A 16,938-nucleotide genomic window follows, 5' to 3' on the forward strand; every position below is an offset into this window, starting at 1 on the left:
AAGTCCTACCAATGAACCTCTTCCTGCAGGATGCTGGTCCAGCTATTTCAGTCTGTTATACAATACTATCTCCACTCACTCAGCATCACTGCCTCAAGGAAAAAAATCTCCCTTGCTCACATTTTGATACTACCACTCTTTATTTAGTGGAGGTCCTCGTATCCCTAGTTTTTTTTTTCAGATGCCTGAAGTTCAATTAAAAACCTTAATAATTTTGACAAGGAACAGGTACACCCAGATAAGTGAAGAAACCCCGTTAAGCTCTTCAGCAACGCCCAAACGAAGCTCTGCCTCCTCGATTAGAACCACTGCTCTCGAGATAGGAAGCTTCCCTGTCAATCATTCCATTTAGACATTCTATTGGTTTGTGAGAACGTCCGTCATGTGGTAAAACCCCAATATTGAGGTTTGATTGGTTAATATGCTCGGTGGGCGTGTCCACGTCCTCAAAGGATTTTTCCCCAGAGTGGCCAGACGGGCTGGGGGACACAGGATGGAAGAGCTAATAGGAGTATTTAACGGGACATGCGGACGGGCTGATTTCTTCTAATATTTCATTTACTGGTGAGGGCTTTACAATACTTTTCTCAACGACGAATTGCACATTTTATCGAATTGGTGAATTTGTTTGGCTATTATATTGACTATACTCTAAATTTTGTGACTAAGAAGTCGACCACTGGACATTAGCTAGCTAACCAAGTGGTCAGTTGGAGCGGACCCCCAGTTGGGTGTAATAGACGGACTCTCCGTTGCCGAAACCTGCCTTAAAAATTGGACATTTCCCCTAATTTCTTGCAACTTTGGCTAGATAATTGATATTGGTTGTGCACAGGCGCGTCTGTCAGTTTAGTAGGAACCTGTGCAGAAAACGGCTGGGTTACTTTATTGTAAAACTGACTGATATTCATGGGAACCGAGGTTGATGAACAGATGTGGGTCAGTCCATCAGTAACGGGAAGCGACGGTGCGGAACAGTGATTGATCGTGGTTCCCATTAGTTCACGCCTGTTTGTATGTGTGTGTTTTAATGCGAGTGTGCGTGGATGTGCGTGTATCAGCCAATGGTGGAGGGAGAAAGGGAGTGTGAGGGGAGAAATTGAGAGTTTAGAGACACGGAGCACTAAAAATTCATATTGTTTTAACTTGTATCTCATAGCAATGACATTTATGCAACATTGGATCGAAATAAAGCTTTAAATTATGAAATATAAATGATAGTAATCTGGTTGATAGATGAGTAACAACCTTCTACTTGTGACTACAAACCTATATTTAACCCACATTAAAATTTGTAAGTAAAAGGAAAGCTAGTTTCTAATTATAGCTTTCTCCGTCCAACCAGCAGCCAAAAGAAATCCTAATTTATATATAAAGGAGAAAAGAAAAGTATTTTTTACAGTAAAATTTATGTCTTATTAATTTTCTTCCTCCTTGATTCGTTACATTTTCACGACATTCAATTTCTTATTAGTACCTAATTTTAAATTGTGCTAAAATCTGAATGAAATCATTAAACTGATCCAAAATAGTCAGATAAACCCATCTTGTGTTTAAAATAAGTGACTCTTAGGGCATCTCATCTCTCTTTTTCTCAGGATCAGTAATTTTAACAACAAAATTAATGTATTGAAAGAACAAAAGCTATACTTTAGAATTATGATTTGTCTAAGAGTTAAGTGAGTAATGACCTGGTCATGACAGAAACTACACCTACTAACAGAAAGCAACAAACACTGTAACCAAAGTGAAGGTTGTAGTCAGATCTCTCTGTCCTACTGTTCAGGATTCACTGTTCAGTACCCCTTTGCCCCGACAGGAACAGTGTCATTAAATTTTCAGGACCGGAGCCCTGGAGTAACATCGTGCTGAGGAGAGGTTCCTTGACAGGCGCAGTGTCACAGCAGCAGTATCTTTACGTCATATTTAGGGCAGTGTGACCTGACGTAATCCATGCTGCATAATTCACAACATCAGAACAAGCAACACAAGAAGCTGTACTCAGTTTATGAATTCATAATGACTCTCCTTTCAGATCTTAATGGAGTTCTCACTTCAGTAGTGAAGAAGGCTTCTTCCATCTGTGTGTTTGTGTGTGGGCGTGGAGATGTGGGCATCATGTAGGAGCCACTAGGGAAGTTTCTTTTACCCTGGAAGCAGCCTGAATGTCGCCCTTTTGAGGATCAAAGACGTTTCTGCTGCTGAAGGGACTGTAAACATGCTGCTAATGGGATATCTGAGAGGCTACCTGGTGTGTGAGAAGCCTAAGTGTGCTTGTGAGCTTGTAATGAATGAAACACATGACCGAGTGAAGCTTGTGGAGTGAGAATCTGGAGAATCTTGGAGGAGAAGCGAGCGCCTTCCTCTGCGGTGTGTTGAGAGTGAGTCAGGCCAACGTGGAGACTTCACTCTCTCTTTCTCACCCCTGTCTCTCCAAAAAGTGAGAGGAGGATGAAGGAGGAGAGCTTGCTCGCTGGGTTTTCATTGCCAGAGTGCAGGGGGCCTTAAAGAAGGTCGAAGAGGAGGAGGCGGGGGAGGATGCATGGGAGAGCTGGCGCTGTTGCCGTGTGAACGGAGCTCTATTGTCCCGGGAACCTTTCAGTGGCTTCCCCGAGGTCCCTGTTTGTACCCCTCCCCCCACCCCATACACTCTGTCCTCCTCACAAACACACACACACTTTGTCCACCTCTTAATGTTACCCACAACCTTTTCCTCCTCTCCTACACACACACACACACACACTTTAATTCAGCATTTATTCTGTCACTTATCCCACGTGGAGTCTCTCTCATGCGTGCACCCCTCTCTCTGCCTCCACTTTCCCCTCATTTCTCACAGGCAGACCAGGCCTGTCCCCCTTCCTCCTCCTCCTCCTCCTCCTCCTCCTCCTCCTCCTCCTCCTGCTTGCCTCATTATTTCGCCTCATTGATGTGATTGTCACCCCAGCCAGACAGTTAAAGCAAAAACATGCAATCTTCTCATTTGCATCACCGCCTTCCTGCTATCTTCTGCAACACGAAGCCCCGAGTGTTACATAAATGTTTATGCAGGCTGCTGAATCCAAGAGGCTCCATCTGAAGCCCTGTTCACTTGATTGTTGTCAGGGTCCTTCGTGGCAGCACATGATGCTGTAATTTTACCCTTTGTTTTCGCTTATTGGCATGAGCCTCTTGGGTTTGCAGGGGGTTGGTGGAAAAAAAAACGGGGCCAGATAAGGACTCGGTTGGTGGGATTTGGCCTCTGAGAACAGAAGTGTCTCTTTTCTTTCTTTGACAGCTGTAATGACACCATCTGTAATTTTAGAAGTGTCCTGCTGAGACTCACAGCACTGCTACTTGCTCTGTGAAGATATTAACCCACCTTCCTGTTTGGTAAGTTTACATAAAAATAGAAGATAAATATTTAAAGCCATTTATAAGAGCTTTATTTTGTAGCTGCAGTGAGTAAACACGGATTTAAAAGGTTGTTTTGACATCAAATAACATCTCTGAGTTGTATTTCTTGTACCTGTCAGCTATTATTAGCCCGCTGTCACGCAGCCAGAGCTCCTGTGTCGGTCCAGTCTTTTCACTGAAGCGAGATCTTTTTTTGGAGTGGATACATAGTAAAAAGAAAAAAGTCTGGAACTGTCATCAAGAGCGAATCAGTCGATTGTTGAATCTGGAAACCAACTTGAGAGAAGGTTTTCGTTGGAAAAGGATGCACACAAGTTTCCATCTGCCACGCTCACGCTCGCTACTCGAGCTGTATTGTTCTGACCGAGTGTTTGGGACAGGAAGGTGAGATGGGACCAAGGGAGGACCAGGAAACAAAGGCCAGGCAGGGAGTGCAAAAACAGGAAAGCAGGAAGACGCCCTGATAAGATGGCTGCCCTGATGCAACCTGGGATTTCTCTTTGAGGAATTGTCTGTGCGGCTTCTGATCCACAAAAGTCCATCAAAGATAACGAGGGTTTAATTTGGATTGAGAGGTCAGGCAGGGTTCAGGGTTCAACTTGACAATCTTTAAGTTTCTGCGTCTGTGTCAGGTGTCCTCCTTTCATTCACATTCCCGTTGGAGTTGAAGTGTGCTCCAGTGTTTCCTGAGTATTTGGATGTTTGTATGACCATATCCATGTTTGTGTCAGGATTCCAGCTGGGCCAGTGACAGACCAGCGTGGGATTAGCTGGCATGCTGTATCTTCCTATCTCTAATGCTTTAATCTCTCTGCGGGTCGCCACCAGTCTTCTGGCTTTTGGCTTGTGGACGTTGTCAGCTTTCTGGCCAACAGCTCGCCAAATCTTAGCTTTCACGAACACAATGCTTTTTATACAGAGGGCGTCCTGAAGAGAGGAACAGAAACACTTTACAATGCACCAGTGAAAACACCCTTCCTCTGATTTAGAAATCACTTTTTGAATTTGATTAATGAAGCTTTAAACTTTTTGCTTTATTGACTGTGTGTTTGCGCGTGTCTATGTGTGTGTGAGTTATTTTAGAAATAAAAATTATACTCCTTGTTAGTCCACCATACTACTAACAATTTTTGGCCTGTTACATTAACCAGCACTGGGTGAAGGTGCCTTGCATGAAAAAAGACACAAATACTCCTGTAAAACATGAAAAACATATAGGGGTGAGTATTGGCAAGAACCCCCTGATACTTGGGTCACATTACGATTATATCATCGTATCACAATATCTTGATGTATTGCAGTTTTCTACCCAGTTTACTATTTGATTGAAAACAACTTTTCTATTGTGTTGTGTTTAAAATAATGAAATTCAGATGCAGTGTTTCATACATAAACTCAACTTGAAAACACAAGTTTGTCACTTAAGCTACTGTGACATTTAGCCAATGTTGTAAAGAAATGATTTGATGAAAGACCAAGCGGCAACCTCCGGTCTAAGAATATGAGACAATGCTGAAGTGCTAAAATCTGCTGTCGGTAGAGTGTTTGCTTGAGGCTGGCTCCAAAAGTAGCAGAAGTCACATACAAACCAAACCAAAAAAAAAACAAAACAATTTTCAAAGCAGAAATTAACCTATTTACAGCCTGGTTCAAAAAATGTCTCCTGTCTGAGTCGCTAATTTTACTACTGGCACCCACTGTATGGGGGTGAATGTTTTTTCTAACTCGGCCGTTCAGAGGATATGAAGATTGCGAGCTCCCCCAATAAGAGGCACAGCTGAGGGTCACGAGACCGACAGGCGCCCTATGGCTGTAGGCGAAGCCTTTGCCACTTCCAATATGGCCGCTATAGCCGATGTGCTATGTGCTTCATTTTCCGTTTCAGAAACAGACGGGTGACGTCTATGTGAAAGACGTGGTTAGTTGGTGAAATTAATAAATGTCACTTGGTGTAACCAATGTTACCCATGAAAAAAATCTAATATTGCACAAAACACGACTATGATTATTATTGTTTCAGTGTACTACACTGTAAAAGTAATAAAAAAAATAATAATCCAAAATTAAACTTATAATGATTTTAAACTAACTGACCCAAGAAATAGGGAGAAAACATTCATGTTTACAGGATCAAAACCCACATCATCAAGTTTAGGATTAAAACATTTTAAATATATTTTGAGAATATATTTATCATACAGTTTAGTTTACAGACATATTGTACTTCCAGCTCATAAAGATATGAACTGTTATTTTATCAAAAATATCAATATTAAGAGTTGAAGTATCAACATTTTATCACAAAGTATTGCAATTTATTGCTGCATCAATAATTTTTCACACCTCTAAAAACATTTTTCTCTTCGTCTTTTAAGGAGGTGTGTTGTTTTGTCTCTATATTAAACCAAACTCCTGAGGGATGGGTACCGAATTAGGTACCTTTATAGGTACCGACCGAATTCTGTCAAAAGTACCAGGTACCGATTCAGGTAAAATCAAAAGGTACCATGTTTAGGTACCCGAATGCATCCTTGTGACTGTGAGGGAGTGGAAGAGTAGGTGATTTTCCATGCTGGACATGAACACAGCATTACGGGGTTATATATTGAAGAATAAATATGTTGGATTTAATAGAATTTACTTTTTATTATTAAACAAATTGATATTTTTGGTACCGCTGAGTATCAATACCAATTGCCATGTACCGGGAATTGGTACCGTATCGTTTCAAATGTGAAAGGTTCCCATCCCTGCTCCTGAGCCTGCAATTGCCAAACCCAAAGTGCCATGTATTTTTTCAAACAGGTGAAAAATAACGTATTCATCTTTTACCTGGTAAAAAACAGCAAAAAACAGTGTATTTGAAAACAGATGATCTAAACCAAACAAAATGAATAGTCTGTAATATCTCTGAGTGATTTTATTGATGTATGTCTCCTCCAGCTCTGTGTCATGTGTACTCAGAGTTTGTTACCACAGCCTGTGGGGGTTGGTCATCCCCCAGTGGACCACAGACCGGATGCTGACCAGCATCTGGTCTCCTGGTTTCTCCATTGCAGACAGGGTCTTATTAAAGGAGGTGACTAGCGTCTAAAGCTGTGTGTCTGTTTGCAGATTGTGTCGGTGTGAAGCCTCACCATGCCGCTGGTGAAGAGGAACATCGAGCCCCGCTACCTCTGCAGAGGGGAGCTCCCTGATGGCATCGGCAGCGAGCTGGAGTGCGTGATGAACAACACGCTCTCTGCCATTATCCGTCAGCTCAGCAGCCTGAGTAAGACACACACTAAACACACACACTTTAGCCTCTTGCAAAAAGAAGATGTGGAGTTAAAGTTTAGAAACTGGAACACAAACCAAGTCTTTGTCTGACATGAAAAACCGACTCAAACAAGAGCAACCTCAGGCTAACCCCGAGAACTCCAGAAGAAAGACTGTCTCCTCTGTTTGTGGAGCCTCTCTGTAGCAGGACAAGATCACATGCTTTCATCATTAATCCTAAAGCTGTGATTGATTTGGGGTTGTCATGGTTACAGGGCCTGGGGTCACTGGGATAGCAGCAGACTTACAGTGGCCTCGCACTGGGAACATGCAGGGTTGAAATGTAATCCTTTTAGATAGCTCGACAAAAATGAACTTATCCTGACAGCTGCTTGCAGATAGCTTGTGTGTGTGTGTTAGTGTGTGTGTGTGTGTGTGTGTGTGTGTGTGTGTGTGTGTGTGTGTGTGTGTGTGTGTGTGTGTGTGTGTGCTTGTCTGAATCCATGTGTGTTAACTGTATTTGAGTGCAGCATTGATTGTTCTGCTCACCATAGTTGCATTTGTCACACATATTTGATGATCTATCTTCCATTTCCATGTCCCCTTTTAATAACCTGTCGATAATTTGTGATTTGTCGCTCTTTCACCGTTATTCTCCGCCTTGGCCACATTTATTCTCAGACTGAAAATGAGTTCAAACCGTTTTGCTGCTCTACTTTTTGGCCAGACCATATCCATTCTCCGCCTGCCTCTTATTGTGTCAAGTTCCTGCGTTGGGAGTGGGCCTTTCAGCAGCTGCTGCGGGGGCTATATATAAGTGCCGACACAACCCCTCGAGGGGAAAATCTACAGACTGCATACTCTGTTAGTGTGTGCGTATGTTTATGTGTGCGCAAGTGGACTGAAAGACTCCTCAAGAGAGGTCAGAGTTGACCGGGCCCAGCATGCCGGATTGTGATTCTTCCTTCCTCTACATATTTTTCCTGCAGCGCATCCTGTCAGCAGGAGGGACAAAAATAGCCCTTAGAGTTTGTTTGTGGGTTAGCTATACTGCATTCTCAAGTGACATTATTAGAGCAATATTTAGACTACTAAAATTAAAAAATTGGTTAATTTTCTACCTTTTTTTTACATCATGAACTTTCAAGTTGAGAAATCTCATGTAAAAGTCTCACAGCGTTTTAACTTACAATTTTAATTGTTCCGTGGCAAAGCTCGTGACTCATATGACTTATATGTCAAATTAATTTTCCCCATTAAAATGAATTGAAATGCCATTAATCCATTCTGGACCTCCAAAACATAACACAATGTTTTTCTTACACTTTTGAATAAGAATTTTGAACTTTTAAGTTACAAATATTGTATAAAAACACAATTCAATAGAATGTACTGCAATAAACTGAATTCATTAAGTAAAATGTACAGAATTTGACTTGAAGATGCTGATGGAGGTGGAAGAGAAAAGCTGAACTGAAGGATTAAATCTTATTTGCTGGTTTTTCCCCTTTTCACGACACTTCCCTCGCTTCCATCTGCAGGTGTTGTCCATTGAAACCTGTCCAATGAGGTCTGTTTCATCCCTCTCATATGTCTCTAAAATAAGTTAGGCAAGTGCCATTAAATACCCCCATTGTTCATTAAAGAGCCACTGCAACTTTTTCTGAGTGTTCCTTTTGAATAAAGTCTGAAGTTTTGCAAAACAACTGCAAGCACACATGCAAGTGCAACACTGACGCTTCCACTGAGTGAACTGCTTAGAGTGAATGAGCGACACACGGGATGCTGGGCGGATGTTGCAGTGTTCACTGTGGTTTTCACCAGGCCAATGATGGGGCACCTGGAGCTGGCTCATGACTTCAATTTTCAGCTCTAAAGTCAAAGTAAAAATAACCATTAGGGAGATGGCTTGATTTCAGAAAACTCATCAGCTAGGACTAGGGATGTCCCGATTCAGATTTTTTGACTCCCGATCCAATTTCTTCATTATATGCTTTGCCAATACCTATCTGGTACCCATCCGATACCGATACCTTTCTCTTACTCCATTTGGTGATTCCGTTGTAAATAAAGAATCATCTTTGTTGTATTAAAATGAGCCCTGTTGGTACCTCCTCGAGGAACGCACACTTTACAAATATTGCAAGACACTGTTTTACTATCATTGCTTCACAAAGAGAAGTGGTTTCCAAACCGCGGACATGTTTGTATTTTTTAAGTATTAAAGATTTTTGAGGTGCCATTTCAATTTAAATTGCGATTCTTCAATATTTACAATTTTTAGTTTGCTTTTTTAAGACCAGACAATGTGAAAAAGTTAATTGACGATCATAATGTTTACAGACTTTATCAGGAGCCATATTTTCTCATAAAATGCAGATCACATGAGTCAAAGAGAAACATTTTACATTTTAGAAAAGTGGTTATTTTTTTTAATCCACTTTATAAACAAAGACTGAAATGAAGAATTTGAATTTGGAAAAAAAAATTGACAAAAAAAAAATCCTGATTTTGATATCGTCACACAAAAAATCCTGATATGCTGATTTTCGATTTTTTTTCTCCCACCCCTACAGTAAACCGTGATGGTGCTGAAAACACACAAAAATTGGATCGGTTCTGACTGCTTAACAGAACCTGATACTATCTGATCTTCCGAAAGAAGCCTTGTCAGGCCCCGATACCGATTAGTGTGTTGTGACCTCTTGTAAGTCAAGGTTCCACTGTCTAGGATTACACTTAATAGCCCTGACTGAAGACCCCACTGAGTTTCTAGCCTCACTATAACTTCCGAGCAGGGAAGGATCAACTTTTTACCCGCCTAATCATTGGTTATAAGAACGGTAGCTTGTTTTCATCAAGCATCGGGCCTTCTTCAGGTCTCAAGAAGTTGACTGAAATTTGAAGAGCAGATGTGAAGTTCTCTGCGAACATTTTTCACCATAGGACTAACAAAAAGCAAAGCAGAGCCAGGCGACACTGCTGTTTCAAACATCAGTACTTTTTGACTCGTAAACGAGAGGAGTGATCGATGTGGAGTCAAGTCTGTGACAGAGGGCAGAGCAGACACACACAGCAGAAGATGCAGGCCCTGCACCTTCCTGCTTGTTTGGGATCGTGTTGAAAATTTTTCGAGATCTCGGATGTCACAAAATAATTAGAAAAACAAACTTTCACTTTTATCTCATTGTTTTTTTTTTTTATTCTGGTACTCTCTCTCTTTTTGAACCTTGTCAGTCAGTTTTTGCTGCTGACTGTCTTTTGTTTTTTTGGGGTAAAAAATTAGCTGCTTGTGTTCTCACATGCACCCCACTCTGAAAATTTCAGATTCCAGGGATAAAGCGCATGTGTGAAAAGGATCTTTTCGAACACCTGCATGTGTTACTTATATGAATAATCTACCTCCTTCCTTCTTGTAAACACAAGTGAAGGAGATGAAGATTTACCACATTTTGTGAAGTCTTTACTCTCTGCTGCTTGAACAATGGGAGTCTGAGAATTTTAATAGAAAATAATCAGCAGGGGATTAAGTCAGGATAGGGTCTTATTTATTTTCCCTCGTTTCATTTTTTAATGGTTTAGGAGTCTGAAACAGCAGCTCTGAGATCAAGAGCCTCTAACAAAAACAGCCTTTAATAACTTCATGGATCAATACAGAGCCTGTTGTAGGCTTTCTGCAGTCAGCATGTATTTAAGTATTAATGAGAAATGTTGCTTTATGGAGCCGTAGAAGATACCATTTCCTGCACTGACTCTTAAGACTCTAGTTTCACATCGTGTCACATTATCTTTGTATCGACTGACCCTCAGTCTCTGCAGAGGTTTATTTGACTCCAGCGGATGATAAAACTCCCCCTCTTTCTCTCCCTTTTCTCATCTTTCTCCCCTTGTGTTGCTTCTGTCTAGGTAAACATGCAGAGGACATATTCGGTGAGCTTTTCAACGAGGCCAACACGTTTTATCTGCGTGCCAACTCTCTCCAGGACCGCATCGACCGGCTGGCCGTCAAGGTCACACAGCTGGACTCGACCGTGGAGGAAGGTGGGGTCGGATGTCTGGATGTCTGAGAGAGGAGAAGTCATGACCCAGTGTCTCGTGTTTAATGTCCTGTCCTTTCCTCCTGTTTCTTCTCTTGTATTTTCTCAGTTTCCCTACAAGATATCAACATGAGGAAGGCCTTCAAGAGCTCCACCACTCAGGACCAGCAGGTGGTGTCCAAGAGCAGCGTGCCCAACCCCGTCCGAGAGATGTACAACCTGAGTGACAAGCCTCCGCCTCTCAACATCCTTTCCAGTTACAGGTTAGTGCTGATGATCCATTCACTCTTACCAAACACACACTTTCATTAGACTCCAACAGCATGACCACAACTTAGTTTCACAGGATTATTTTAAAGTAACTTCAAAACCAAGAGCCTCTTAATGCAGGGGTCAAACAAAGCAACCATTTTTATCCCACTCTGAGTCAAAACATGAATTAAAACTTTTTAAGTGTAACATCTTGACATGTTGGGTTGTAGTATTCCCACCAACATGATTGTCTCAGTGCTGGACATATTCCTCTTTAAACCAACAAATTTTCAACACATTTGATTTTTTTGGAATAAATTTCATATTATATAATATTTTCTCACTGTTTAAGTCTGGCTCTGACTCAGGATGTCCCTTCGTTTTGTTGTACAGCTTTCTATTCTTTTCCCGTCCACTCCTCTTGGTTTGATTTTGGCTCCTTTCTGACCTACTTTTACAGTGAAACAGCATTTTTTTTTGCTGCAAGTTGCTCACTGCTTTTACCCAGTATGCTTTCCAGGTGCATTATATATTTAACACTGCTGGCTCTTGTGGGAATCAAACACTAACCCAGACAGCACAACAGACTTCTTTCCCCCATGTCTCACTACTTTTTCACTCTTTTCACCCACCGCTCTAGAACTCCACAGCTCTCTCAGCGTCCTCGTCATCTACAGTATTCATGTTTTAAACCCAAACTTCCTCCACACTGAGCTTGAAAACTTCACCCCTGCATTGTCCCAGGACAAAGCCAACACACTGACTCTAATACTTACCGTACACGTTCACCTGAACCGCCCTCTGCTTTCTGTGTCTGCAGGGATGACTGCAAAGAAGCTCTCAAGTTCTACACAGATCCCTCATACTTCTTCGACCTGTGGAAAGAGAAGATGCTGCAGGACACGGAGGATAAGAGGAAAGAGAAAAGGAAGCAGAAGGTACAGATAACACCTCATATTCCACTTCTCACGCCTTTAAAAGTTACTTTTTATACTTCGCTGTAAACAAGATAAAATGTCTTAAATTCTCTTTCTGAATCTGTCCGTCAGGAGCAGAGGCGTTGTGTGGATGGCACGCTACAGAGGGAGGTGAAGAAGGTCCGAAAGGCGAGGAATCGTCGCCAAGAGTGGAACATGATGGCTTTGGATAAAGAGCTGAGGCCGGACCATCGACACACCATCCACAGAGACAGAGGCGCCTCCTCTGAGGGCTCCATGTCTCCAGAGAACAGGTGAGTCACATGCCGAGCCCCACAACTGCACTACTGCAAATTTACCGAGGGGTTTATGTTCAGTCATGGGCTCATAGAATAACTTTTTTCACCCATGTAAAGTGTAACGTTAGTGGCATTTCAAAGTTCACCTTCCCGCTTTCCATCTTCTCCAGGGGTCACGGTCCCGACCAGCTACATTACCCCAACTCCATGAACCACGCCGGCCATGCCCACACCTACTCGGGCCCTCCTCCCAGCGTCCTGGCCGCCCAGCTGGCAGCAGGTCACGGCCCTCGTGGAGGAGCTGAACATGATAACCGGGGAAGGACTATGATGGCCTATCAGGGCGGGACACTGGGCCGCACTCACCACCACCAACAACAAGTCCCGCTGCCTCCTCCGCCCTCTGAGGCCATGAACGGTGGATCCATGTCCCTCCCACCTATGGACTACAGGTACATACACACACACAAAGCAGAATCACACTGGCTTACATGCAGGTCTGAACAATTGTTATACTGTTTATCAACACTCCTAATTTGGGCATCATCAAAGCAACTTTTTACACTGCAAAAAAACTGAAATTTTACCAAGTGTCTTTGTCTTATTTCAGTAAAAAATGTCTTTTAGACTCAATATGAGCCAAATTCAGGTGACCAGTCCAGAAAATGTCTTATTTCAAGATTCAAGGGGTCAGAAAAATGTGCTTGTCAGGATTAGAATAATGTCTTGATAAAAGCACATTTTTCTTACCCCACTGTCAGATTTTTTTACTCATTACAAGCAATTCAGACCTCATTTATGTCTCTGAATAAATTGAAGCAAGACATTTTTCTGGACTGGTCAGGTAAACGTGGCTCATATTGAGTCTAAAAAGACATTTTTTACTGAAATAAGACAAAAACACTTGATAAGATTTAATTTTCTTGCAGTGTGAAATTAAGAAGTAAAACTTAGGTAATAAAAAAATAAATCCCAGAGCGATCCAGTGATATTTAAAGGAAAGGCTAGTTCACAATAAGGAAAAGTTTAAGTACTTGCTCGCTGTAACAAAGTCGTCTTGAAATAGTTAAATGTCTAGTTTCACAGGCCACAAAAGGCTCTATTTGAGTCCACTCCTGTGAAGTTTGAGCTGATGCTGCCCCCTGGTGGATCAGAGTCTTTATGCATCACATCCAAGCCCTGTTGACCCCACCGTACAAACAGGCTGCTCTGTTCCTGTAAACTCTTTCATGTTTTCTTTCTTTCAGTTTGGATGGTTACGCCAACACCGGTCCTCCTCCCCCTCCTCCAGCCCCTCTCATCCCCTCGGCTCAAACCGCCTTCGCCTCACCCCCCGGAGGCCCTATGTCTCCAGGGCCCATGATGGGTGCAGGTGGCTACGCTCCTCCTCCACCACCTCTCTCTGGGGCCCACGTGGCTCCACCTCCTCCTGGTCCCCCACCTCCTCCTCTTCCAGCTGGTGCCTCTCATTCCACAACCCACAAGATGTCTTCCTCTGCTCCTGCTGAGACCGCGGCGGTCAGTGATGCCCGCAGTGACCTGCTGGCTGCCATACGAATGGGTAAGAGTGTGTTTGTGTGTGTGTGTGTGACCATAAATATCTTTCATGTACTTGAAGCACAGGCATGTGTTAACCAGCCCACCAACGCTAATTTAAAATGTGAATGCTCAGGAACACTCAGTCGCTAAAATCAATATTCTCTGCCTTTCATGTCATATTGTTTGTTTACTCAGAGAATTGAAAAAAGATATTACACATGATTTTAAGCTCTCTTTTTTTGGCTCGACAAAAAAGGAGTCAGTAAATGCCACGATTTCTAAAAAAAGCTAGAATTCAGTTTTCTGCTTTTATTTTGGACTTACACCAAACAAGTGTTTATAAATTGAAAAATAACTCAAGCTTCTTTTCACCCAGGATCTCTGCTGTCTATATTTGAGCTGCCTTGTTTCTCTCAGAACACTCACACCTCATCTTTAATATATTGTCCCCCAGGCATCCAGCTGAAGAAGGTACAGGAGCAGCAAGAGCAGCAGGCGAAGAGAGAGCCAGTCGGAAACGACGTGGCCACCATCCTCTCGCGACGCATCGCCGTCGAGTACTCGGACTCTGAGGATGACTCCGAGTTGGAGGACAATGATTGGTCGGATTAAAAGCGACAGAAATCAACTGACAACACAATCAGTCGATGACACAGTCACTTGAAAGAATGCCCTATAACTATAACACACACGGGTTGTCGCACACTATGTTGCTGGAAACACACACACACACCTACACACAGTCACATGCTGTTGGTTGATATAAGCTGAATGGTCCAAAACTGGAAAACTGGGGGTGTATTCAAGATGCATAAACACTGTAAAAACACTAATAATCTGCTGTGACGCTGACCACTTTGAGACATTAACACTCAGTTTAATCTATGTACCACAAAGCATTGTGAATACACCCCTGTGGATGTTTCTCTACCTGTTATAACACTATAGACACCCTGTGAAGGTGCTTACTCTATGTATAGTCCAAGCTTGAGAGTGTTAGTGCTGATAGAAACTTTCCTCTTGAGCTAACCAATGTACTCGTCTTTTTTTAATGTTTTTACTGGAACACGTGTTCGCCATAGATCATGAGGCAAGTTTTTAACATGACAGTAACTGTATGTGAGAACAGGGTCAGGCCACTGAGGATGACGTCTTGTTTAGAAATCATAGACTGTATGTAAAGATGGATGGTGCGCCCCCAGCTCCACCTGTTGAACAAAAGTGAAGCCAAAATAACCAATATCTGAGCCTGAAACACATTCAACTCGCTGATAAAATGGCAGAGATGCTCAGAGCGGTTTTGAACGTTTGGTGACCTCTGTGTTAGTTTTTCTTAGTCAAATCAGATGCACACAGAGTTGCATGTGTCAGGACAGTCAGTGATGGCATCACACCCTTTTTTATAGCATCAATTTCTTATTAAAAATCAGCCCTCAGATACATTATGGCTGGGATATAAAGCAGCAAAATATCAAGAACCTATGACAACAGAGACAGTGTCTTACTTCTGCCTATGACGTTCCTCTCTACAGGGGATGCCAGGAGTAGCAGTGTTGGAGTTTGACTTCAAAGCATGTTGTCAATAGCTACATTCAAGGTGTATCTGGGAGCCATAAAAGTAACATGACAGAATTAGCTTACCAAACACGTCAATGACCCTGTAGTATGAGTCAAGTCACCTCAAAAACGCTCAAAAATGGTTTTACTCATACAACCTTGCCGGCTTTTCCCCAACTAGTTTCCACATTTCAGTGGTCGTTGTTTACCTAACAAAATGCCAACTTGTACAATCATTTTTTCTGCAACAGACATGAGATGTAAATCTGCGACTAAATTCATAACTGCAAATTCTTTTGTTATATGGCAGTGATCCACTTTTGTTATCTTTCTACACCTTGACGCCTACAAAAGATGTACAAAAGACTTCGAGGCTGTGATATTAGCCTTGCTTTTCTTATGAGTACACTCTACTATGCAATAGAAGGTAATCATGGTTGAATATCATCACTGTCCAATAAAAAAATGCAGATCTACACATTTGACAGATTTGACTCTTTCAGTATAAAGAGTATCCACAGTCTCCCCCTGGCCACCCTCAGTGTTGTGGACCTAAATGGCTAATGGAAAAACATCTAATCATGTTATCTTAATATAACACCAAACTTACCCTGCCGGGTCGGTATACTCTGACATGTAACATCATTTCTTGCAACAAAATATCCAACAGTTCATTATCATACAGAGCGCTGTGATTTCCTAGATCCAAGACAGATAGGCGTGTCCACGTCAGTATCAGACTAATGGCCTTTAGATTACCATGATTTTAGAGTAAAATCCCCCCCAAAAAATCACTGATTAGGATAATTTTCTGTGTGGAATCATAGAGCAGTCTATCAGTCGTTTACCAACCTAATGGGACAAAGAGACTCAAGTTTCGTAATAACTGTCCATAACGTGTCCGTCACCGCTTACAATAATGCACAAGTCCATCTGAAATATGGAATGATTTATGGATGACTCTATAGTTTTAAATGTTTTATTTTCTGCCTTGTATGTGTCAAGTTACAGTATTGTGTTTCTAATTTGAAAGTCATTTTATGAGGAAACCAGTATCTTTACACTCTTGGAAAAAAAGGAATTTTGGAGGTACGTTTCCTTCTTAACGTACATCAATGGGGAATTTGTGGACGATTCATACATTTAGCACTGGCATCCTGTTAGTGGTTTCTAAAGTGAGGTTTGAACCACCTAGGGGGCCTTCTAAAAAAACAACTTTACATTTGCATCGTTCATCCCTTATCATATAATTTTAAACAAACATAGGAAAACAAAAATACATCTTTTCTTTTTTTAATCAGTGTTTTCCCATGCGGTCACTGATCTCTGGCACAGCGACAGGAAACCCCTGTAAATAACATGTCCCTCCTGCTGTTGAGTTGAAGGCAGGCAGACATTCAAGCATCCCAGCAAAACACTGCAGCCAGTCAGCACAGAATCCTCTGTATGTTTTGACTTCACTTTTGGGCAGCTGTCTCCTCGTCCATCTTTTCACACAGACTGTGATATAAATATGATCGTATTGATTGAGCTGTCTGTAATCAATAACTGCTGTGTGGGAGGGGACGGGAGGGCGGTGAAGTGATGTATATGGTAGTGTGAGATGTGTAACCTTTGACCCAGAGACAAATAAAATGAATGAAGGATCAACACCAGGCCAGCATGACTCTTTCCTGCTCCACT

At 42.1% G+C, this 16,938-nt stretch overlaps 1 protein-coding gene across 1 annotated transcript; it reads left to right on the forward strand.

Annotated features, from left to right (window-relative positions):
* The first annotated feature begins 452 nt into the window (after positions 1 to 452).
* On the forward strand, positions 453 to 16,801 carry wasf3b (WASP family member 3b). The gene is made up of 9 exons (XM_074693163.1): positions 453 to 564; positions 6,511 to 6,667; positions 10,561 to 10,695; positions 10,801 to 10,954; positions 11,764 to 11,881; positions 11,993 to 12,174; positions 12,330 to 12,611; positions 13,407 to 13,720; positions 14,153 to 16,801. Exons 2-9 carry the CDS (start codon positions 6,535 to 6,537, stop codon positions 14,308 to 14,310), a joined length of 1,476 nt encoding a protein of 491 aa, XP_074549264.1. The 5' UTR covers positions 453 to 564; positions 6,511 to 6,534; the 3' UTR covers positions 14,311 to 16,801.
* Positions 16,802 to 16,938: the final 137 nt, after the last annotated feature.

The sequence above is a fragment of the Halichoeres trimaculatus genome, unplaced genomic scaffold (assembly GCF_033239565.1).
Source record: "Halichoeres trimaculatus isolate MK-OKI-2021-1 unplaced genomic scaffold, fHalTri1.1 fHalTri1_scaffold_18, whole genome shotgun sequence".
NCBI lineage: Eukaryota > Metazoa > Chordata > Actinopteri > Labriformes > Labridae > Halichoeres > Halichoeres trimaculatus.

What these genes read in the sequence shown, in the direction of transcription:
- wasf3b (XM_074693163.1), top strand. Translation starts at nt 6,535, where the DNA reads ATGCCGCTGGTGAAGAGGAACATCGAGCCCCGCTACCTCTGCAGAGGG. An exon ending in GGACTCGACCGTGGAGGAAG is followed by an intron (nt 10,696 to 10,800) that starts GTGGGGTCGGAT and finishes GTATTTTCTCAG; the next exon opens with TTTCCCTACAAGATATCAAC. An exon ending in CTCCCACCTATGGACTACAG is followed by an intron (nt 12,612 to 13,406) that starts GTACATACACAC and finishes TCTTTCTTTCAG; the next exon opens with TTTGGATGGTTACGCCAACA.